Source organism: Lycium barbarum, chromosome 1, assembly GCF_019175385.1.
Source record: "Lycium barbarum isolate Lr01 chromosome 1, ASM1917538v2, whole genome shotgun sequence".
Classification (NCBI taxonomy): Eukaryota; Viridiplantae; Streptophyta; class Magnoliopsida; order Solanales; family Solanaceae; genus Lycium; species Lycium barbarum.
In genome coordinates this window covers 106,244,637-106,270,280 of record NC_083337.1, presented here as the reverse complement: position 1 = coordinate 106,270,280, position 25,644 = coordinate 106,244,637, and the positions used below count along the sequence as shown (strand labels likewise).

Below are 25,644 nucleotides of genomic sequence, written 5' to 3'. Positions count from 1 at the left end.
GGTCATCTCTGAGTGCGTCCACTTGAGTTCTCAATTAATCCCTCTCTTCTCATAGCTTCTCAATTTCTTCTTCTTGCCTAGAACAGCTTCTTTTCAGTTAGAATGAGCGAGTGGATGGACTTCTATCACTTGGTCCCTGTGGTACAAACTCACACTCCTTCAGGGTGGCTAGAGAAAACACATGGTCCTTTGTTCCCAAGGAGGCTCTACCAGTTCTTACATTAAAGTGTGCAAGTACTTTCAGTAAGAAAATTCCATATAGGAGACTAGGTCTGCTACCGTGACAGTAGATCATCCCTCCATCCATGCCAAAAGGCCCTTGCTAATAAACTCGAAGGCTCGTTTATGCTCAGGCTTAAGCTCACTCTTTCAGAAACTAGTTGTTACAAACCCTGCAGCTTGAACAATGACTCTCTAGGATTCTGGAGATCTCTTATCTGCTACAGCTCTTAGTCTCGCTGTCTTTACTCTCAAGATTTTCCCAAGTATCAACTTAGTGAGCACACACTCTGTCAGATTTACTGTTAGGGCTATAGCATTATCAGAGTAGAGTAGATTATCATAGAATTCAACCATTTTTTATTTATATACACATGGTGGTTTTTAAGTAAAAAGATAGCTACGCCCCTGTAATTCCACCACTTCCATCAAAACCTTCATTTCTGGCTCCTCTCTCAATCTTGACATTTAAAAAAAGAAAAAACTCTCCCACGAAGAACCTTTTGATTTTGTAGGTTCTTTTTACTACTTCTCCTCTCGGAGGAACATGATCTTTGTGCTTCGACGATTTGGGGAAGAGAATAGAGGGCAGGATGAGAAGGATGTCTTTTAAACAAGCTAAGTTGACGCTTCTGGAATAGGTGTAACAGAGGACAATGAATTTGTTTAAGTGGCGATTTGGCACAGATACTATTTTGAAAGATCTTGGAAGAGGAAAGAACCTATACTTTTTTTGGCAATCTTAACAGTTCAAATACATTTATGAGTACTGAAGGGATTACTGACCTGAGATACAGAGACTAGGTCTTTAAACGGTAAGTTGAATGTATCAGCAAACATTGTGAACTGTGCAGAATTGCTTGTGCTCAAGTTCTCCTAATCCTCCTATGTGTGTATACTTGTAATGGTACAACAGTGAGTTAGATATAGCCAAAAAACACTTGCCAGCGATGTACCTAGTCTCCTTTGTAGCCATTGAGAGATCTCTTCCTGCTAAAAAAAACTCTTCTCCATACGACACACACCCTGCTATAAGGGCTTTGAAAGGAGACCTTTTGTCCTCAGTCTTTCATCTTAGAGCTGTCACGATTTATCACTTCATGTTGACTGCTTCTTCTCTCTCCTACCTCTTTAGATGATGTCAGTAGTTGGATTTGGGAACTCAAACCAACTTAGGTCCTTTGTAGTTGTAGAAAGGATGGATTAAAGTTCTTTTGGCCCACTCGGGCAGCATGTTCCTTTTCTTCGTTCGAGATCCTTTCTTTTGAGGACCTGTTTCTTTCTTTCTCATTCCCTTCTTGACGAGATTCCTTTGTAACACCCCGAATGTTTTTAAACTAACTCTTGAATTTTCGATTAATCATATCTTGATAGTAAGGGTATATTTTACTTCGCACTTCCTGAACGTGAACTTGACGATATTTGGAACTTGTTTGAAGTGTTATGGTGTAGTTATGTAAGATACTCCTATTATTATCTTAGTATATTATTAAATGGATTAGATATTATGTATTTAGGGCAGCCCCTTTTTGTAGTTATCCAAACAAAAAAAAAAACTTTGTAGTTATCCAAAAGTAACATACATACATTGTTGGCTAATATCCTCTCCACCTCCTCTTCATATTTCGTTTCCTCCACCAAAATAAAACCCCAAAGCTTCTCTCCTCTCATAATATTCACCCTCTAAATCAATCATCAAGATTTGTTTTGGTTGAGCCACAAACTACTCCACATGATTGAGGTAAGTTCAGAACCCGTTTCTGAACTGGACAGTTGTTAGTGTTTTTAGTATATTTTCTTGTATAAAATTTAGTTTTAAGTGATCCAAGATGCTCTAGAAAGCTACTTCATATCCCTAACACTTTTGTTCGGGCTCCAAAACCCAATTTTACTTTTATTTACTGGAAAAGGGGTGATGAAGTACAGGGCAGGTGCTGCCCAGATTTCTGTTTTGCAAACCCTACATGGACTACTGTTAGTATTTTGAGCATATCATTTTGTACAAAACTGCTATAGGAGTGATTTAATTTTTTTTGAAACCCCAAGACATATATCTACAACTTTCATAAAGGCCACAAAGTCTATTTTTGTCGTTTACCCCTTTGAAACTGAGCGACAATACAAGACAGTAGTACTGTCCAGAATTCCTATTTTGATAGTTTAGGGTGATTTTCACTGATTTCATGTTTAGTTTCGACGTGATGAAACCATTGAACTTAAGTAGATATTTGATTTTGTATTTAAGGTATATATGCTCTTGTACAAGCTAAGAGGAATTGTTTGACGAAGTGGACTTTTGTTGGTCTATGGCATAGACGATTTGAACTCCTCGAGTTGTGGTAGAACTTATTGTGTGGTAAAACACCAAGGTTTATTTCCTTTCTCTTCATCTTATATCATTGTATGGTTATTATCTCAAGTATTGCAAAATATTCGCTAAATCGCCCACTTGTACGAATTGCTTGATCATTTTGCATTCTTGTTGGGATTTTTTCCTTCTTGTTATGGTGACTTTGTCACCGATATCGGCATGCCTCTTGATTCGGATCTTGATCATCTTGACATTGGATTTACATTTTGTGTTGATGATAGACTTTTGTCCATTTTCGAGTATGAGTGGAAAGCTACTTTCAACATGGCTTTTGATTCTCTTGATTATTGGGTGACAACCCTTCTTGATTTGGGGCTTCGGTTCATCTTGATATTGATTATGCTATGTGTGATGGCATGACGTACATATTGGGCAAAATTGGTTATTTGACAAACTCTCTTGAATTGATTCATAAGCTTTCTTGACACTTAAGCCTTCGAATATTGATTTCGACATTTTTAAACTCTTCAAGGTTTGGATATTTGATAATTTGATATACTTTTTTACTTGATTTATTATTACCTTATTGAGCTACCTAAGACGGATAAGGGAATTGGAGAATCTAATGGCTCCAAGATCAAAGTTTATACGCCACTAAGCTTTATGCTTAGCGATAGTTGTTTTCTATCGTAGGTAATGTGTGGGAGAAGATTTGAAAATGGCTATTTGGATTAGACGTTTTTGGAGCTTTAGTGAAGATCACCTTTGCATATGCATTTAGGTTTTGTATAGTTTTGGGGATTTGTACATGATCCATATGTCACACTTATGTATGTAATTTTGGAGGCCTGTTGGGCACAAGACCATATGCTTGTAACTTGAACTTGATGACTTGTTTTGCTATTTTAGGGTATGCTTTAACCCAAGTCTTGGCATGTACTAAATTTACAGTTGTCTTGTACTTATGTACCAAGGAGGAGACTAGTTGTCTTTTGGTATTCACACGTTTAAAATCTGTGTATAATATGAACCTGCAATGGTGCTGAATAGAAAATATAATTTCATTAGGAATTTGTTTCAACTTTTTTATTATTCAAGAAGGGTGCTACCATATTAAATTGATACTCTGATATTGTATTTATTCAAAGGATGTTACGAAGTGTTTTGTTAAGAAGAAAAAAAAGGTTGCACTTTTAAACCTTTTTCGCATGGGCCTATTTCCGCGACTAAATTATTGTGAATATCTTTGACATAAATTATCTTTTGTTTCGTAAGTGGCATCCTCCCAAAAGGGATGCTACATCCTTTCTGATTGAACAACTTTAGTCCTTTTTTCAAAGGCTTCGCGGTGGTGATCAGCTTGTCCACCGTGTGTGTATGCCCTGTTTTCCATATTGAAAACATGATTGTTGTAAATATTATAGAGCGCCTTCTCCTCCACAAAGCCAAGTCCTCTTTTCCTGTTTCCATTAGTCTCATTTCTGGAAGTAAATTCATCAGACAACCAGCTCCATTTGAGAGTTTTGTCAAGATCACACTTAGCCCTTTCTAAGTCATTCTTGAGCTTCCCATTCTTTTTAGTTTCAGTAGTGAGGTTCACCTTTAATTTATTCATCTCTTCTTCATGCTCTAAAAAGGTCTTGCTTGCTTCTTCTCTTCTTTTGAAGGAGATTTCCTCATCTTTTCTCACTTGACCTTCCAACAAGATATTCTGTTGGTTTGTCGCATGAACTTGATTCTTCAAATCTTTAGCTAACACCCAAGTCCTCCCTATCTAGTTCTATTTCATCAAAAGGAAGATTTAACTCCTGTGTCTCTGCGATCAGGGCGTAATACTTATCAATCAGCATGCCTGATAGTGATATGAGTTTCCTTTGAGAGTAAATTTTCAAGTTTTTCTTTATATTGAAGAAATTTACCTCTTTGTCCTCCTCATCATCATCATCCGTGTTAGATTCAGCCATAAGTTCAAGGTCTTACTTATGCTCAGTTGTTCCATCATCAATTACCATCATAGATAGTTCCTTTTTGTCATTTTCACCCTCAGACTCACTTAAAGAGTCTCCCCAGGCTGCAAGTGCCTGCTTCACAATCTCATCAGTGGCCTCTTTCCTTCTGAAGCTCCTGTTAGGGACTTGGTTCCTCTTTGCAGTCCTGTCATAACTATCCTACTTGTTTTAAGGATAGTCTTTCATGAAATGATCAGGTTTCCCACATATATGACAACAGTAATCGTTTCCTTTGAAGTTTCTGCGGGAGCCTCCTGTTCTCGGAAAACCCTTACTTCTCTTGATCATTTTGTGAAATCTCTGCGTGAGATAGGCCATTACTGACTCGTCATCACTTGAGTCTCTTCTTGCAGTTTTGAGAATTAGGCTCTTTTCCTTTCTTCACCTCATTCTTTTCTGCCTTCTTTATAATCATCTTCATTTCATAAGTCCTAAGGTTCCTAATAAGCCCATCGACTGTCAATTTGCTGAGATCCTTAGCCTTAGAGATAGCATTTACCTTGCCATCGCAGGAGTCAAGTAATACACCAAGCAATTTTCTTACCAGCTTGGTGGTTTTTTACCATCTCGTACTCCGTGGTGAGCATGTCAATCTTGGAGTTTTTTACCTGAGTATTTCCTTCATAGGCAGTTTGAAGAGTTTTTTACCTGAGTATTTCCTTCATAGGCGGTCCTATTCCACACACGAGAATCTTCTTGGCTTTATAGTTTTTTTCAATCCTTTTTCTGGTAGCTTCATTGTATTCCTTTCTCAATTTGACAGTGGTCTCTTTACCATCTTCACTTGTGTGAACTGGAATATAGGGACCATCACAGATGACATCCCATAGCTCTGAGTCTTCAGCCATGATGAAATCGTGTATCCTAGTCTTCCACAACCTATAGTACTTTCCATTAAATCTGGGAGATCTGTTAAATGACTATATTTCTTCTATGTTTGGTGGGGCCGCCATTTTACAGATTCATTCTAGGTGTTAACCTTTTAGAAAGCACCCACTCTGATACCACTTATTGCAAGCTATCTGTCCACAAAACAATATATGAGGTACCTAGTTGTATACCAGTTCCCTTATGCAATGTAGTAAGTAAAGAAAGTATGATTTTACTGTGGAAAACTCCTTGCTCAAGATATTAAAAATCACAACCTACCCCAGTAGGATTTCAGCTCCACTAATCTAGCAACTTCAGGTTACAACTCTATCGTAAGCTAGGAATTAACTCCCATAATCCCTCACACTTACAATAACACTTATACAACCTAGGAACTAAACCCCGTAGTCCCTCCTCACTTGCAATGCTCCGATTGCAAGCACCTCCACTTGACTAAATCTAACCAAGGACCACTAATATACCTAGACTAACTCAAGCCTAATGTACCACTCAAAGCTTGTGGAAACACACTTCCAACAAGCACACTTTGAGAATTTAAGACACCTATAACGAGGTTCTGAACAAGAAGAGTAGGTATACAGTTTAAGCACGAACGAACAGAGACTTACAACAACATAAAGAACTTAGACTAAATCTGCGTCTGGATCTGGTTCTTCAGTTTTACAAGTGACTTGTTCTTGAGAGAACTTATGACGGCAAGGATTTGCTCAATTATGATTCGGTTTTCAAGTCTACTTAATATGTTGCCATCATGTTGTATATATAGTAGGAGCATATGGGATGGATAGAGATCACTTGTTTACTTTGACCTAAAGCATGGGCCAGCTCACTGCTATACCTGTATGTAGCAAGTGGCTCGCCTTTACAGCTGTCTCTGCCGACAGTGCAAGGTACACAGAGAGCAGATTACAGACCAGGTCTCATATCCGGTTCTAAAACAGTTTGACAATCATCAAAACACAAATTTACTTGGAACTATCAATCTCCATCATGGCTATTTCACCAAATCTGGAGAAAAGAGAATCTATCACAAGACCACCAAAATCCAACAAAGAATATCATGGATTGTGGAAGTGTAAAAGGCATAACTTTTCATGGCCGAGGATCTAAGTTGTGGGACATCATTTGTGATGGATCTTATGTTCCTATGAAAAGTTGTGGGGACTGGATCTAGGAGTGGTCAAAAGATCGACAAGAAGCCAAGGGTTGACTGACCTAGTTTCCAGAGAAGGAAGAAGGTGCTGCCTGCATGGAGAAAAAGAAGCTTAAACTCACTTGTTCTATCATTGTATGAGACCTACGATATCTTGGGTTCCAAGATCAAATGAGTTAATCTGGTTCCAGGCTTGAGTGAGAAGAGGCAGTGAAAAAATTACATAAACTGAGACTGTTCAAAGCATATAACTGAGAGAATCAATGATTCCCCTCATTCAAGGACTTTCAAGTGGGAGTGTGTTCTTTTGACATGACGCTAAACAGGAAGCACTTTGGAAGAAATCGATAGGAAATGGGTCTGATTGAGCTCAACTTATTGCCTTTCCTCATGCTTCGCTATGTTAAGAGGAAAGGTAAAACATTAAAAGGTGTTTTTTAGTGGCATCTAACTCACTCTTGTACCATTACAGGTACACATGTGTTGCAGGGTCAGGACAGCATAACCATAAGTGACATTGCACATCTCAGAGCTCCTGCCTCATCTTCAAAATTGATAAGGGACTTGGTCCCTATGACTCAGGTTAGTAGTCTCTTCAGTTCTTAATATGTCTCAAACTGTCTATAATGCCACATTATTAAGACGCTTCCACTTTCTATTCTAAATTAAGCCCTTTAAATGTCTTTCCATCCTGAACCTCTACGTACTTTAAAAGAAAACCTTTCTTTCTTCAGATCTTGCTAAAAAAAATCACCATATCTTAAATCTGAATCGTTCTTCCTCACTCTCCAGAATCTAAGCCCCACCATATCACTACCAGATCACAAAAATATTCTGATTCTGATAAGCCCCACTTCTACCGATCATTCTAGAACAGATAAAGGACTCTATGAGCCCTGTGTATACCTTCTCCTTGATGACTCTAAATGAGGGGGAGAGAAACCGATCTAATATCATGGAAGTGGAACTGGAATTGTTAAAGGGTTTGTAGAGGCCTTAAAGAAAAAAGAAAGTGGCGAAGAAACTCAGAAGGATCTAATGACTAAACGAATGAAGGGGGAGGAACCTATTAGGCAAGAAATGGATGCAATCTGCAAGGCATGCAATCCATTGGAATAAGGGTATTTGTTACGAGTAACCCTTTTGGTAGTGCAGAAGAGACATCATACACATCTGCTCCGTGCAACTCACATTGATCCTAACATGACAAATAGGAATGGAAACACCTTGCTAGGTACTATGATAGATACCAAAATGTGACACCTTATGGAGCCTGATGTTTACTGGTATAGCCACACTAAAATCCGAGGTACCAGTCATCCAGCTCATTGGCATGTACTGGTTGATAAGAATAGAACCGGCGCAGCTACAAACTAATTATGCTACATATGCAAGGTGCACACGTTCAGTCTCCATGGTTACACCAGCCTATTATGCACATTTGGTTGCCCGTTGTGCACGATATTACATTGAGGATGATATGGTAATCATGGAGAAATGAAAATGCTCAAGAAGACAAGGGGACCAGATCTCAGTAGTGCTACAAAGGAAGCTGACTCTTAGCTAAAGACTGAAAATCTAGCCCCACTCTTCTTTAGTTCTTGAGCCCCTCCTAGTCCCCTTGAATATTTGTCCCTTTGTATTTCATCGCTTAATGACTATGGCACTCATAGCAGTCTAATCATCATGTTTTGTACTGACTAAGACTACTATGTTTTTTATATGCTTAATCTAATAAGACTACTATGTTTTGTATATGCTTAATCTAATCTGGACAATTACTCTGATTTATGCAATGATCTTAAAACTTATTGTTACCATGAGTTAATGCTACAGAACATCTTTTTGGCTTGTGCTACTTTTATTACTCTTTTCAATAATACCAAAAGGGGGAAGAAAACAAAAGGGTGGGAAAGAGATACTATAGAAAGGGAGCAAGAATGAGAGAGAGCAGTGTATAAATAGAGTCTCGAAGTTTGTCATCATCAAAAAGGAGAAAAATGACTATATATTTTGATGATTATCAAACTTGGTAAAACTAGAGAGAGACACTCAGTCCTCAATATGGCCTCCCCATACATCTCACAGTCTTAAGAAACTAATCGATATATGTGGGAGAGACATGTTTGGAAGATGGGGGGAACGGTGAAAAAGGGAAAGAGGACTGTAAGTTAGGCAAGTGAAGGTATGATCCGCAGGGGGAACAGGTGGGAAACTGGTTCTCAAGGGGAACTTTTTCTATGCATTTATCATCATCAAAAAGGGGGAAATTAATATGTCATGACATGTTTTGATGATTTGACAAACCTTAGTCAAAGAAGCAGAATACTACTATGTATCTCGAGGTCTGAGTCTCAGGGGGAACAAATGAGGTATCTGGGTAAGGGATCTGGTCCTTAGGGGGAATACAAAGGATGTCGCTTTTTCATCACCAAAAAAGGGGGAAAATGACAAGAAATGATATGTTTTGATAACATGGCAAATCCTAAGGAACCAGATACAATTAGGTTCACCTATTTGAACTTGGTTAACCTTATGGTATCTCATATGCTGCTATTCTAACATGCTCCTTAAAGGATCAGATGCCTACAAGATTTGCTCATATATGAGAGACCTGATATGTTGATTCAGAACGACCAGATGGGATCAGGTCTCCAGTCTGCTCAGCCAACGGTGCAGTTGTAAAGCTACTGACAGTATAGCCAGTACTTACAACTTATTCGAAGAACAGATGAGGGACCAGGTTCCTATCACGACCCGACTAGGGGCCGCGACGGGTAACAGGGGCTAACCACCGAGCACCACTCGTTCTACTACTCATCATACTTCTTATTGCATTTTTTTATCAAATTCATACTTAAATCATAAGAGAATCATTTTTCCTTTTGAGAACATAAATACTTTTATATGCATAAGTCTTTCAGCTATCAAAATAATATATATATATATATATATATATATATATATATATATATATATATATATATATATATATATACATAATGGAAACCTCGTGAGACTATATAACCCACACTACGCATCTACGAGCCTCTACTAGAGTGCTAGACATGAGGACGGGATAGGACCCCGTCGTGCCAAAAATATACATATGAACACAAAAGAATAATTAAGGCACCTCCGGAACAATGGAGTGCTCTCAAATCAGCTACTAGCTCCTATGAGTCTGGCTCAAGATCACCTCCCTGTCTACTCATGGGCATGAACACAACGTCCAAAGAAAACGGACGTCAGTACGAACATTGTATTGAGTTTGAGAGGCATAAGTGATGAAAATACGTCAATGAGATAAAGGAAGCATCAATAAGGAGCAACTGTATATGACTGTCACTTATAAAAGAAATAACACATGCTGGCTTACACATAATCATCATCATATCATGTATGCATAAATGTACAAGTTGCCCGTCCATATCAGATTGGTGTGATAATCATTAGCCTGCGTCCAGGCCTCCCGCATCCGGGATACCATCTCATGCCGCCCACTAGTGGTGTCTGCCCGGCCATATAGGCGCGATGTAATATCATCAACATGTACTCATCAGCTTATCATAATCTTATCATACTGTTATCATAATGCATGACTGGAAATAAGGTCGTGAACCCCCGATTCCATTATGGAACATTTATAAGTATTCTACCTCACCTTGAAGGGAATAGTATATAAGGTGAGTGTATACAATAAATGACATCATTAACATTATAGGAACATCATATCATGAACATCTAGAATCTTTAGGCTCAAGCTCATCATCATCATTATTGGGTTCGTAACATATCTCTCATCACATATGACTATTCATAAACATAAAATCTTAGTTTTTCCGGAATGTAGGAAATTCTCGAAGGGGAAGGAAAAGTCATGCTATAGGATTCATGCCATTAGAAAGAAAGGACTAGCTTCACATACCTTTTACGTTTAACTAATCTATCGCTTGCTCGTTCTCCTTCAATGCCCACGTTTCTACCTTCAAGAGAATTCGCATTAACATTAGTTAATCGGCTATAAGAACGTGTTACTATTTATAGGGAAAATTGGGCAGCATTTCCTTTGTTTATACTACTTTTCCCATATTCTATATCAACTCCCAAACGTTCATAACAACATTCACAATATCGCAAACAACAATCATCGTTCACCCATATTATCCACATTTCGTAATTTCACTCCAATTTCTCCATAATCATGGTCATAGTTAATTATCACATTTCCTCACATATAATACTTATTCCATGTTATAAATGTCATTCATAACATATTTACAATCACAATACATCGATAATCATGACACACTCCAAACCTTTACCCAACAATGTCACTATTCCCATATTTATGACCCATTTTCTATGTCTTTCTATAATCTGTGTGTTTTTAACTTTCAACACCTTAAACAATCAAGAATGATCATAAACCTCACCTTAGATGATGGATGAACAACACTCGAGTGAAGATTCTCTTCTTGCACCAAAACCCTAACTCACTTCCCTTGAGTTTTCTTGGTGTAGATGAACTTTTATTAGGTTTCATATGCTTGATTTCGTGGGTTTGATGTAATTGATCATGGTTTTCCCTCAATTTCTTGTGGATGAATAATAGAGAAAGTTCTAGAGGTTTCTTGGTGTGTGGAGAAGTGAAAAATGAAATGAAATAAAATGAGGGAATGGTCCTTATATGATTTTAATTTCTGTCCCGACCAAGATATACGGACCAACATACGGTCCGTACATTTTATGCGGGCTGTATGTGTAGCCGTATGTTTTGTCCAGTGTATGATGCCCCTCTTGGCTAATTATACGGCCTAACATACGGCCAGTATAATTTATACGGCCAGTATGTTGGGCCGTATAATGCCCAGCTGTTCCGATTTCGTTCTCGTCGAGTCGTTTGATTCCAATCCTTATGGAACCTTCTTGACACTTGGTTAACACCTCAATACCAATATAAGGGACGTTATCACTCTTCTCTAAGACGCCATTATGCCATCATTAACTCGTCGCCCAAAATTCTTACCCGAAACGCAACATATCATTTGCTTTCCTTGATAACCTTCTTCCTTTTGGTTAAATGTGTTAAATCTCAATTAGGATCACCAAAGGCTATTTCTCACTTATCGAAACATCATATACGTTGTGCTCTTCACTAGCCTTTTCACTTTACGTTAACGGGGAATTTTCCAAGGTGTAACAGTTCCTCCAGATAAAGGTCCTGGTTAATGAAATGTTGAAAGTCCAAATCCACAGTTGTAAAATGTGCTACTGAAAAGTACAATGCAGCTGTACAATAGCACCTCAACAAGGCCAATTGATTAACAGTCCAGATTTCATGAGTGATCACCTACTCTCTCTCTCTCTCTCTCTCTCTCTCTCTCTCTTTTATAAAGACATCATCTTCCAAGAGAAGACTCATTCTTGCACAATTCGAAAATTGCTCCGTCCTAAGTGCAAGTCTCCATCTTTCAAGATGTTCCTCAAGAACAGAGCCTCAGCAACCCGAAGGACCAGATCCAAAACTGAAGATGCTTTCGATCTTTAGTTTGTTGAGTTTTTGTTCTTTTATGCTTAAACATTAAACCTACTCTTCCATAAAAAGAAGTTGATATAGGTGTTTTGAAGTCTCAGAGGTTTCTTGTTGGAAGTGTGTTTCCTCAATCCTTTGAGTGGTACACTAGGCTAGAGTTAGCTTAGTTGTATTAGTGTATGCATGACTACTGTTAGTCACTGTGGTGAATTATCAAAGGTTGCCTTTGAGTGGTACGCTAGGCTAGAGTTAGTCTAGGTGTGTTAGTTGAATTCTCAAACGTTTCCTGTTGGAAGAGTGTCTTCACAAGAACTTTGAGTGGTACACTAGACTAGAGTTAGTCTAGGTGTATTAGTGTGCTTGGCTAGGGGTAGTCAAGTGTGAGGGTTGCATAAGCGTTATTAAGGGTGGGGGATTATGGGAATTAACTTCTAGCTTGCAATAAAGTTGTAACCTGGGTTTTTCTCTATTAGTGGAGTTGAAATCCTACTAGGGTATGTCATGATTTTTAATCCCTAGAACAAGGAGTTTTCCACGTAAAAATCTTGTGTTGATTCTCGTACTTCACTGTATAAGGGAACTGGTACACAACCAGGTCCCTCTATATAATATTTGGTGAACGCACAACCTCTAATAGTAACATTCTAACCTCATATACCTTTCTGAACATTTAATCTTACTGCTATACTATCTAATTCTTACCTAATCGTATAATATACGAATACTTTATCAATACACAATCTTATATGTTGAAAATTATAACATATCTAAGTACCTTTCTGGTGCTAACTCAGGATCTTGACTTAAGTACTGCTGTCTCCCTGCCCTAATGTCAGGAAATCTCGCGCTATGTGTCTCGGAGTCCCACATCTAAAACAAACATCTAAGTCTCGTAGGCATGGCCCAGTATGTCTCCTCCTGCACTGCTGACAGTGTGATGGAGACGACCTTCTGTCCAGATCTTTCCTGATCCTGCACTTCTTGTGCCCTCGATCCTTAACTTGCCACGGACGGGCCACTCTGGTCGTATCTAGACCCTTGATATCCGAATGAACTACCTCCCATTTGGGCTACGTACTAGCCCCCTTCTTGCTGACTTCTCCTAGGATCTACTTGATGTCTCTCTATACTCACTAATTACTTTATTCCTCTTACCTTGTTGTTCACCCTGAACTTGGTCTATCTGTTGTTGTTGTCTACACTTCTCTAAGTCATGAGCGAAAACCTGATTATGTGCAATATTCATATTATCATTCAAAGATGTCGTGGTGCATTCATCTATCAGATGCGGCTCAAGACTCGCTACAAATCGATGTACTCTAGCTCGCATCGTGTCCACAATCGATGGACTCTGGTTTATTGCTTAGCGGTTACTCACTGCATCAATAATTGTATTACTCTCTTGGTGTCCTGATCTGATGAAACCGAGGGAGGAATTGTAGATGTTGGGGCTCCATATAGCTCCTCAAGTATTGGTTGAGTAGGAGATACTCTAGAAGGTGACTCGCCCCGATTCACAGATTGATCTACATCAGTCGGGGACGGTCTACTCATGACCGTCATACTTCCCCTCTCAGCTGTCTTAGCCTTCTGGCTAGCTGTAGCTTTTCCTATCATAGGCATATCTATATAACATAATCAAACACGAGTCACATTTGAATTCTTATGACTCAGCTCTATAGTACGATTCAGATCTGAAAGAAGGGAAACCAATTCCCAAATGCCTTGTAGCCTCCTGATTATATATGTGGTACATAACACATTCATAAGCGAGACTCTACTAGACACGGCTTGCAGACTTCCTAGGACAGACCTGCTCTGATACCCTTTATACTCCCTCACCCCCTTTTACTAGTGGCATATGTGAGCCATTTCATGAAGATCAATAAGCCTTTTTCCAATCCCTTATCATGTTCCAACTACTATTAACACCCCAAATTTCACGATGAAAAAACATAAATACTCTTAATTCACACACTTGTATGCACCCAACTTCACCTCATTAGTGTACTCTCTTTTAAACCTATTTTTTTTCTTCTTTTTTTTTCTTTTTTCTGAAACAAGTTTTATGCCTCTCCCAAGCCACGATCACATCCAAACCACTATAACACCAAAATTCTACCATGAAAACACATACATACTTTTAATTCACACACTCATATGTGCTTTCCTACCCAGCTATACCTCATTAGTGTACTCTTTTTTAATCTCGTTCTTTTTTTTTTTTTTGTAAACAAATTTTATGTCCTTTTCCCAAGCCATCACCACGTCCCAACCACTATAATACCCCCAAATTCCACCAAGAAAACACACACATACTCTTAATTCACACTCATGCGTTCTTTCCATACTCAGCTACACCTAATTAGTGTACTCTCTTTTCAAACCTATCTCTTTTTTTCTTAAATAAATTTTATGTGTTTTTTAAATCTTTTTAAAGAGCCACAAAGTACGTGAAAATTGTTAATGATGTAAAATTATAAGTTTATTACATAAAATTAGAAAAGATGGAGGTTTATATAGGAATATGATTCTAAAAGGTTGAATGTCATGCATCAACGATAAACAGAAAAATTACGTAAGTTAGTTTTGTTACCCAAGTTTTGTTACCCAAGAGAGTCATGTATTATAAGGGATTGGGAAAAGACTTGAATATGCCACTGAACTTAACAAAATGACTCACATATGCTACTCATAAAAGAAAGTAAGAGGGGCTAGGGGCTTGTAAATAATGAACGGTTTAGATAATATCACGTGGCAAAATCTGATAGCAGTAGGGCTTCGTTAGTGGTTAGTGGCACGAACAAACCAAATGTGTCACGCCAGTGAAATTTTTATGCCTAATTATAACGACTGGCATGGATAGGCCATTTCTGATAGCTCGATGGTATAGTTGAGTTTTTTCCCTTAAAATTATTGTCCAAATTTAAAATATGTCGAGATATTAGCGATGTTTCACATTTATATTTATGTTCTGTATCAATAATACTCGATTCAGTTGAATTCATTGCACAGAGACTGCATCCGCTTGTGATGTCATTAACTTATTATTATCATACACTTGCTCCGTTTGATATAGTCCATGCCAGTCCATGCCAAGTTCCTCGTTGAATTTCACAAGTTGGCACTAGTCACATACAAGACCAACAGACACATTTAACTCTGAAAATATTATCGTCCCGGCTACATATATAGGTCAACCTTACAACAACATACCTAATGAAATCTCACAAAGTAGGTCTGGAGAGGGTAGAGTGTATGCAGAACTTAACCCTATCTTGCTATTTCTGGTAGACTATACAGGTCAACCTAAGAGTTGGAGCATCTATAAGACAAATGGCTTGCTTCTATTGGTTCGAGTAAATATCCATTTCTTATAAGTTTTTTCTTAATCTCAATGTTAGTACCTAGAGCCAAACAAATAATACCTAGGTTTACTATTTATCTCTGGCAAAATTGCTTTCACTTAATTCAGATTTTAGCAAGCCCTTCGTACAGGCAAATGAGAAGACATCCCGTCATTTCACGTATTTTTTTTTTTTAATAATTGTAGTATCTAATCAAATTAATGGCATTGGATTTCTATCATTTTCAGATTTGCCCAATTCATTGCTAAAACGATAGGAGAGAACACCGTTTGTGACTGAATCTTCTTCAAACCTACGAGTTTAGTAAGTGGCAATTCTATTTTGTGGTTAAGTGTAACTCAAAACCAGAAAGATAAATGAAGGAAGCTGATAAAATTCTAGACAAGAATCCTATAATCCTAGACTAAAAGAACTCAATATCAAGATAATTACCCACAGAATTCACATCTGTTCCTACAATTCTTTTACTGCAAACTCCAACAGGTTCCGCTTGTTTAAACTTCCGTGGAAGCTCAGGTTCAACGTGTCTTGGCACTTCAGGAGGAGTACTGGAACGAATCAGGGCCCAATTAACGCCTTCAAAGAAAGGGTGTTGCTTGATCTCACTTGCTCCTCTTTTCACCCCGAGTCGGTGTTGAGGTTCTTTAACGAGCAAGCCTTGAATCAGATTTCGGCTAGCATAACTCGTTGCAGGAGTATCTGGAAACTTCAGCTGTTGTCCAACTACATTGAAAATAGTTGCCCGGTTTCCTGATCCCTTAAATGGGGTTTTACCATATAGTAACTCATACAGAAAAATGCCAAATGTCCACCAATCAACTGCATTGCCATGGCCTTCTCCCTTGATAATTTCAGGGGCTAAGTATTCATGAGTTCCAACAAATGACATTGACCGTGCTGCAGTAGGTTCCGCAACTAGCTCAGGCACAGCATTAGCAGGAAAACCAAGCTCGGTTCGAGGCTTTTGTGATCTTTTCTTGCTCTTTGGAGGAAATATTCGGGGGAGGAAGCATGTTGGCTGAATGCATGTAGACGTGGGTTCAATACAGAAGGCAGCTCCTCGTTTAGAGGGATCATCAGATGAGGTCCTTATGACCATAGGTGAAACTGCACATTTTAGGGATAGGTCAAAATCCGAGAGCATGATGTGGCCATCGTCACGCACTAGAACGTTTTCAGGCTTTAAGTCTCTGTAAAGTACACCTAGCATGTGAAGATATTCGAGAGCCAATAGAACTTCTGCGGCATAAAACCTGTTGCATAAACAGAGCCAAGATACTGCTTTCTTATTAATTATTAATAATATCACTCAATAGGCAGCCTGTCTAATGAGAAATTAGCCAAAAAAAAAAAAAAAAAAAACAGCTCAAGATAAACAGAAACGGCCAAGTTTTCCCCAAGCCCAAGCACAAAAAAAAAAAAAAAGGAAAGGAAAAGACAGCTAGCATATAATGTCCTCTAATCATATTGCTGAATCAACCTTTAGAGCCTACCCATACACCAACAGTAGCTATGTATCTATACAGAACTAGATATGGTCAACTATACGATTCCTCAATATCCGTTTCATTCCATTTGGACCCATACCATTCCAATACTCACGAGTTTTGTCTTTTAAGGCAAATTAGGAGTTTTCTGGTAGAAGAGGTTCTGTACATCTTTTACTAACATATAAATTCTGATAAATGTAAAAGCTCCAGGCAAACACCAGCAAAACGTTAGTGAACCAACCATCCCAACTAGTTCAAAATATTTAGACCATACAATGATTTGTGTGTGTCATTCTTGCGTAGGATCCATGCTGATCTTTTGGGTATTGTTCCAAATTCATGTCCTACCCATATAATATGTATCTATAATCATCCACCTTCTCTGGTCGGTACTTAGTGACAGGAAAAAAGGAAAATGAAAGCAATATGATAAAGCACAAGGTGATTTCTTCCAATTCCAAGCCTTGGTGGACAGTATAACCCGGTACCTGTGTTGGTTGGAGGTAGCAGGTCCCCCATGAAATTAGTCCGGCTGCGTGCAAGCTTACTCAGACACCACATTTATATTAAAAAAGAGGATCAAAACACTGATACCATAAATTGCAAATATGGATATAGTGGAAAAAAATTTCAATATCAAAATCCTAAGATAATAAACATCTAACTTGGTCCAAGTTGGTGTTGGCCTGAGAGAACCTTAGCCTGGATAAATTATCTATGCAGGGAAGGGGAAAAGTTTGAACCAACTGGGGCATTCCATGTCAGCATATATGAGATATTATTTACTAAGGCCACAATTTTCATGGCATAACTAGAAACTAAGCTCTAAAATGCCTCACAAGTCACAACCATGTATGAGCAATAGAAGCATATCAACATCAAGTAACACTCGAAATTAGCATAACAATTTAGCACCCAAAGCTCTGAACAATTTTCTCGTATTTGGTAATATATCTGGATTGTTCATTAAAATTATGGATGTTGTAACCAAGAATACATTTGGATGAAGCTAAGAACCAGAAGACACAAAAAAAGAGTACTAAGTAAGAGGAAACACTGTGAGCTGTGAACAAACAGGAGCCTTAATATCATGAAACTACCGGTTTAGAACATCTTTATTTTCTCAAAATGATACATAATTTAAGGATCATAACATGTTTATGAGACTTCACCATTTGACATTGAAATAGAAATTGGGTAATTGTCAATAAGAAACGATCTACTTCCTCCATCGGTACTACCGCCCAAAACAATTAGAGAAGCAAAATGTCAAGACAGTCCTTTTCCAACAAAAGCACGCGTACTGCAGCTTATGGAGTTTCATCAGATAAAAGTGAATCAATGAACTAGCAAGATGAATTACTATTTCCATTGCAGGGCCCTAACAAATTACCAAGTTCTGATTCAGGAGAGACTGGCTTTATACAATACAAGGAACGTCAAACCAATGGAGGATTCCACTTATGTTGGAAACAGAGGTGTGAGAGCTTATCAGAACAAGCTTAGAGGAATTTTTATCTTTTTGTTGCATATTAGAGAGAAGAATGGCACAAGAACAGTACCTTGCAGCATATTCTGAAAAATGCTTCCCAGGCTGTCTTTGTCGTAGAGTATATAGATCTCCTCCTGGGCAATATTCCATGACTAAACATGAAAATCTGTCGGTTTCAAAATGAGTGTACAATGTTGGTAAGAATGGGTGGTCTAACAGCTGAAGGATTTCTTTTTCGGTCTGAGAACGGATTAATTTTTTCCTACTTGCGAGCGATGCCTTATCCATCACTTTCATTGCGAAATCGCAGCAAGTCCCGTTTAGCTCTGAAAGATAAACAGTGCCAATGTCACCACAACCAAGTCTTTTCAGTAACCTAAAGTGACTCATGCCTAATATACCATCACGTGCCCGTATTGCAAGAATAGCCTTGAATCTGGGATCACTCCCTTTGTGAGGCTTATTGGCACTGCCAGTAATATTACTCCAGTTACTATCATCACTAAGTTCACTGCTATCGCTTGCTCTGCTAAAGCTAGTTTTAGCACTTTCTAGCGAATCCCCATGAATATTCAGTTTCGTGCTCTCACAGTTTCTGTCCATAATAAGCAAGCTTTCACTCATCAACCGATCACTCCTATATGGAATGCTCATAGCTGTGCCAACACCAGTACTATCAGTGCTACTATATGGACTAACATTGCTGCTTGAGGATACTGATGCATCCCAAAGACATTCTTTTTCTTCAGAATAAGGGGGTAGACTTGCTAACGTGTTTTGAGATGGATGCGGAACCACAAATGGAGAGGATACTACACCTAGATCATTTGGATTTTCAGCCCATCTTTCAGCAGGTGAAAGAAATGAAATATCATCCAGGGAAGGACCCTTGAGAGACATGCTTTTTACTAGGCATTTACCATCTACTTTATTCGGACCGATTGGTACATAGACTGGTTTCATTAGGTCAGTATCAACAGGTTCTGGTGGATGACTTGCTCCATGGAATGAAATAAAGGCACTATCTTCAACGGAATCATCACATCGCTTGATTGTACCAGCAATAGGCATAAGTTCCTCTTGCTCCAGATAGAAATTGTTTCCTTCCCATGTTTGAAGAGGAACAGTGAAGTCCATATCCAGAAAGTCATGGGCATCGGATATATTTGTCACCTTAGCCCCAATAGGGTACTGTGCTGGTGGTTTTTCTGATTCCGGTGCTCTTCTCATGTCTGATTGCTCTTTATCATCACAAGTATCTAACTGTGAGAAGCTCCCTGGAACTGCAAATATCAATAAGAGTTGATCCATACATGACTAACAACATGAATAAAATCCACTAGAATTTTTTTCCCATTAGAAGCATTCTATCATTTCAAAAAGCTGTATCTTGTTAAGCAGTGATTGAAAAAACCAGCACATTGAATACGCCGACATATGAAAGAGTATTTTAACTTAAAAAAGTTCCATTTTCATCCGTTATGAACACTCAAATATATAACACATATTTTGCAATATCTTTATATTTCAGGTTATTAAGTTCTTATGCACCACTTGGTTATGTAAGGTAACAGCCAAAGTGAAAGACGAAGGGAACACGATTACACGAACTGCTGCAAACCTTCATAAGTAAGGAAACTGCTATATCGTTAAAACTTTTAAATCAGATGGTTCACAACATTCAACACGCCTTAATAATAGGCAGTTCCTAGAGTCGAATTCTCATTGTCACTCATCAATAAAATAGTTCCCTGTGCTCAACCAAAGAAAAGAAAACTAGAACCGCACATGAAGGGACGTGTTGCAAAGTTAAGATAAACATAGTGAGATAGGAGGTATTCACATGATTCAACACGTACTACTTGAACTTGTTACTTCTTTCATACTTCTTCCCTTTTTTTTTCATTCCTACGTACTCCCACTGTTTCAGTTTAATTATGTGTCCTACTTACTATTTAGAAACTCAAAGGATGTTCTGTGTGATCACGATTTTTTCAAATATTTTTTAAATATTTTGAATTGCTAACTATTGTGACTTATAGTGTTTTTATTTAGTTTTTAAATGTGAAAATTTTATTTAGAAAAGATTTAAGATTTTATACCAAATTCACATCGAAAACTAGTTAGTACAACACTTGTACTCCTAATTAGGACATATAAATTGAAACCGAGGAGTACTCAAGTTTAGAGAGGAAATAAAGCAGAGACATTGTATCTACACACATTCACAGACACCCAATATATCACCTTCAGATTACCCAAATAAAAAAAAGAAAAAAAATAATAATAATAATTAAAAAAAAAAAACAAGAATCACCTAAATATTTCACAAAATTTCGACATTCCAGTGGCTACGACAGAATGGGATAATACTCAAGAACAAAAATGGCTATAATTCCTTTGTGATGTAAAAATCAAATACGAAGAGAAAATGGACACCCTGATATATAGAATGCTACACAAATATTCCTTTCTTCTCACCTTACATTGTATTTTCTAAAGTCATTGACATAAAATATACTAGCAAAAGGAACTACGGCAGGAACAGAGAATAACACGAATTACTTTACTTGGATTCTACGCAAATACTAGAACCCAAATTCAAATAAATTAACAAATTGGTGCCAGAAAAGATTAGAAAAAAAAAAAAAGTTGGGTCAAAAACATTTTCGCGAGGTTCACGCTTCAACTATTAGTTGTTACTTTTTTCTACCCGAACCATCACCATTTATGTATTAAAACACACCCAGTTGAACAGATGGTGATAACTCAGGTAACTCAGGTAAAAAAATAGAACAACTAATAGTTGGTCTAGTCAATTTTAAGGTATATTTTAATACATAGATGGTAATGATTAGGTAGAAAAATAAAATAAATGATAGTTGGGGTGTGAAACTCGGAAAAAAAAAAAAGTAATAGAGGGTGTGTTTTTTGACCATCATCACATCAAAAGAGAAAAAAGAATGGAAAGAAAAACAAATTAAAACCAACAAAATAATCAAAGAAGAAGAATGTACCACTAGTAGTAGCCCAATCTGAAAATTATCTCCTCTTCAACTGGGCTTCTAAAAGAATGTGAAACAAAAAATTAACGTAAGCTCAACGTATCTCTTTGTTTCTTCCTCACGCAGACACACAATGTGGTAATTACAGTACATATTGCTTGGTATGCTATTTAGCTAAATGTTCCTGCTAGTGGGAGTAGCTGAAAATGTAAATATAGCCGTTCTTAGGCTACCGATGATATAGTTTAAAAAGGACCAAGGAGGAGCAGACACTTTTGCTTTCTCTTCTTTCGTGGTAGTATTGTTTAGCTTTAGTCATGTGTTTCACTGGGATTGACTGACCACACACAGTGAAAGTGTGTGTACTATTGAGTGTTGTTTGTAATTTTAAATGAAAGAGAGGGTGAGAAAGATTTGTGAACCGAAATGAGAGTTCTTTTTTCCTTTCTTCAAAAGTACCCAAGGGTGTGTTTGATATAAAGGAAAATGTATCTCAAGTAAAACATTTTTTTTGGAAAACAGGTGGGTAAGTAAGCAGAAAATATTATTTCAAAAGCATTTCATATAATCTATGCAAATATTATGGGGGGTCGGTGCAGAGGGTAGGAGTGTAAGGTTGGTGGGATAAGGGCTATAGATTCAGAAAAGTCATTTTTCACATTTTAAAGAACATGTTTTTTTAGAAAAAATATTTTACCAATCAAACATGGAAAAACTATAAAATATTTTTCTGCATACCAAACACACTCTAAGGTGAAAAAAAATATACTTATCTAGCTATAGCGCATGAAATTCATGCTATATAGGGTTTGGCCGACGCCCGATCTAATGGGCGTCAAGTGCACAAACCTCGTATAGCTCATGAATTCCATGTGCTATATCGATCCAAGTTTTAAACCCCCAGCGCAACATCATCTCCCTCACATTTCCCCCCCCCCCCCCCCCCCCCCCATTTTCTTCTGAAAAAACTCCATTAAAGACCAATTTCGAGGTTCCACACGTTAAAAGCAACTTTTTTCCATAAAATTTCTTCGGCAAAATGTAACGACTCGCTTAGTCGTTTTGAGCTTTTTGCCTTATTTTTTCAAAAATATCCTTCCCGTAGTTTCATTTTTGTATTTACGACTTGTAGGGATGGATGACGCATTTCCCGAGGCAATCAGGCGGGTTTTGGATTGGTTTTAGTGAAATTGGAGTTTTCTAAGTTAAGAAAATGAAGATGTTTGGCCAAAGAAAACATCGAGGGTAAATGCGTCATTTGTGAAGTTCCATCGATTCCATTAGGTTCGAATTGTGATTTTTGACTTAGTCGGACCATTAGTTCGAGCCCCGAGGCGTTGGGGTGTGATTTGGTTGTTGGTTGGAATTATAGGATTTTTATGTTTTGGAGTTTACTTCGGTCAACAATGGGTCAAGATGACCTCTTTTGGGAATTCCGAGTGCACGAGCGAATTCGTAGCGTGTCTTATGACTGGAATGCATATTTGGTTTGTGTCCAGGGGCTCTAGGTGAGTTCGGGTTTTGATCTGAGGCTTGGAAACTTAGAAGCTTGGTTGTTCAGCTGATGTCTGATGCAATCGCACCTGAGCGCTAGCACCAGCGTGAGTTGGTCTGCAGGTGCGAGATTAGGCGAGGTCGGCTAGGGTCACATTTGCGGGTTTTTGTGTGCAGAAGAGGAGTCGCACCTGCGGGAAATGGGGGTGGGCTTGGGTCCCGCTCCTGCAGACATTTTTCCGCTGGTGCAATTTCGCACCTGCGCTGGGCCTTCCACACCCGCAATGGGCTTGGCAGATTATTAGGAATTTTCCCCAATTCAAACCTCATTCTTTGAAACACATTTTGGGAGCTATATAGCTCGGATTTGAGGGATTCCAAGTGCTAAATTCAAGATTTTCCATTGGGGTAAAATCTTAACCATAATCTAAGTATTTATTCATAATTAGATCTGCTAATGATCAATTCCTTCCATGATTTAACTGGTAGATTAAGGGTTCTTCCATGAAAATGAGTTTTATTGAGATTAATGAATCTGAAAGTCCAATTGTGATTAGAATTTCATGAATTTTAGGATTATGACTATTTAGACTATGGGTAAAGTGAATTTGGATTGAAATTCTAGTTTTTCCCTTGAGGGCTCGAGGTTACCTTTTTGGGTTTCGAACTAAAGTATAGCAATATGGGTACCATTGGATTCGTTTGACCTCATAGAATACTATTTTGACTGTATTGAACCCAATCTTGCAATGAAATTACAGTTTTGACCTCTGGGGCTTGGGATAGGGTTTTGACTATATGCGATGTGACGAAGATTATGTGTTTATCCTTTAGGCCATGATGGTGGTGGATAAATCCACTAGGTTGGTATGGTTGTTTCTTATTTAGGTTATGATGGCCATGTTTGATTAATACTTGTGAATGTTGACTTGTCTTGCATTCATCACTCCACATCTCATCTAAACTATGAAAGAAGAATAAATCTTGATATATTGAACTGATATTGAGTATTTGCATGGTGTATGCATATCCGTTACATTCATTCATGATATGTTTGGCATCCGATTGATGGGATATAAGAAATGGGCATTAAAGGCTGGATATTGGGTATGGTATATAGACGGAGTGATGATGATATTATAGGCGATTAGGCTGGTACTCGATGTGATCTGGGAGATCTGGTATTCCGGGTGGTAATATGGACCTCATGAGTTCCCCATGGGTCACGTGAAACCTATTGCAGGAGTGTGTGTATACTGGTACATATGGCCATTGCATTGCATATTATTCACTTGCACTGCATACTATTCACTTGCATTTCATGCTATCTTACTACGTTGACTTGTTTCTATACCATACTTGTCCAGAATTATGAAAAAGTTGAATATTCATGACTATACTTAAAAGGAACAAACTTTATGAATTGGTTAAGTTGTGGATACATTCTTTACCAATTTGATGCTTATAAACTGTGAACTTTAAAACTAATGAAGCAATAAATAGGAGTATCGAAGTACCAACCCTCATCATCACTATAGTTTAGGGTTGATCGACGATGCTGCTACACCTTTTGTGTGTAGGTCCGAATCCGGGGCACGAGTAAAGAGTGAGGCTTGTACATCATTCGAGGCATTTACTTGGAGTTTAGGGTTAGCCGATAATGCTTCCACAACGCCAGACTCCTTTCTATCTTTCCTTATTTCAGGCAGTATTATTGTAGTTTTTCAAACTTGTATTCGGATTAGTAGCTCTTGTACTTATGACTTCAGTTTTGAGAGGTGTATTGACATAGACTACTATATGTCCTTATTATTAGACTTATTATGAGACATATTATAATTGTTCCTTATTTTATTTTTGCAATTTATTTATGATTCGCGACTTAGTCTCTATTGGGGATTTTGGGCCGTGACAAATTTAGTGTCAGAGCGCTAGGTTCAATGGTCTCATAAGTACAAGAGCAATGTCTAGTAGAGTCTTGCGGATCGGTATGATGACGTCCGTACCTATCTTCGAGAGGATACAGGGCATTTAGGAAATTTCACTTCTTTCATTCTTATCGTGCGTTCCTGACTTTATTGAATTCTGAGTTTCTTGTTTCATTCTTTTCTCATAGATGGTGAGGAGTAAATCGAAAGAGATTGGAGAGAAGGAGCCCGCACCCACACATGCACCTGTACCGGAGACTATTGCCAGGACTGCTGTTTGGGGTAGGGGTAGAGGCGAGACAGAGCTAGAGTTCGAGTGGTGGCACCAGCTTGAGGCGAGCACCAGTGGCAGCTCAAGGCCATGCTAGGGTGGCATCTTCTGAGCCAGATGTGATCGAGGAGGATGAGCCTGTTCAAGCTGAGGAAGTTAGACCAGGACAGGCATCTCCAGGTTTCATTGCTATGCCTCTGCTTTAAGACACTTTGGTTCGCATGTTGTGTTTTATTGACAGTATGGCTCAGACGAGTATTCTACCGGCTACTTCTGATAGTTCTCAGACTAAGGTTGGAGGATAGACTCCTGATCTTATGACTGCTCCCAGGTCTTAGACTCCCAAGGCTAGGCCAGAACTTGCTGTGGCTCCCTGTTACTTGGGTGTACCAGTGCCTGGCTTTGCTTCACCCCAACTACTCAGCCCACGATGCCTGTGGAAGAAGAGAAGATGTTTGATCGCTTTAGGAAGATGGA

The 25,644-nt window shown here is 38.3% G+C and overlaps 1 protein-coding gene and 1 non-coding gene across 4 annotated transcripts; both read right to left on the bottom strand.

Annotated features, from left to right (window-relative positions):
- Positions 1 to 15,701: 15,701 nt before the first annotated feature.
- Positions 15,702 to 21,887, bottom strand: LOC132636883 (serine/threonine-protein kinase D6PK-like). Of its 3 annotated transcripts, none has more exons than XM_060353962.1 (3): positions 21,487 to 21,887; positions 18,540 to 19,746; positions 15,702 to 16,740 (listed from the first exon to the last, which is right to left on the bottom strand). In XM_060353962.1, the coding sequence occupies exons 2-3, from the start codon at positions 19,697 to 19,699 to the stop codon at positions 15,891 to 15,893; spliced, it is 2,010 nt and encodes a 669-aa protein (XP_060209945.1). In that variant the 5' UTR covers positions 19,700 to 19,746; positions 21,487 to 21,887; the 3' UTR covers positions 15,702 to 15,890. The 3 variants fall into 3 exon arrangements, with proteins under 3 accessions (XP_060209945.1, XP_060209926.1, XP_060209936.1); XM_060353943.1 differs by having other exon boundaries at positions 18,540 to 19,752; positions 21,487 to 21,886; XM_060353953.1 differs by lacking the exon at positions 21,487 to 21,887 and adding an exon at positions 20,787 to 21,449 and having other exon boundaries at positions 18,540 to 19,752.
- LOC132618595 (U6 spliceosomal RNA) lies at positions 17,235 to 17,338 on the bottom strand. Its single transcript, XR_009574205.1, has one exon. It is a non-coding gene; the product is annotated as a U6 spliceosomal RNA (small nuclear RNA).
- Positions 21,888 to 25,644: the final 3,757 nt, after the last annotated feature.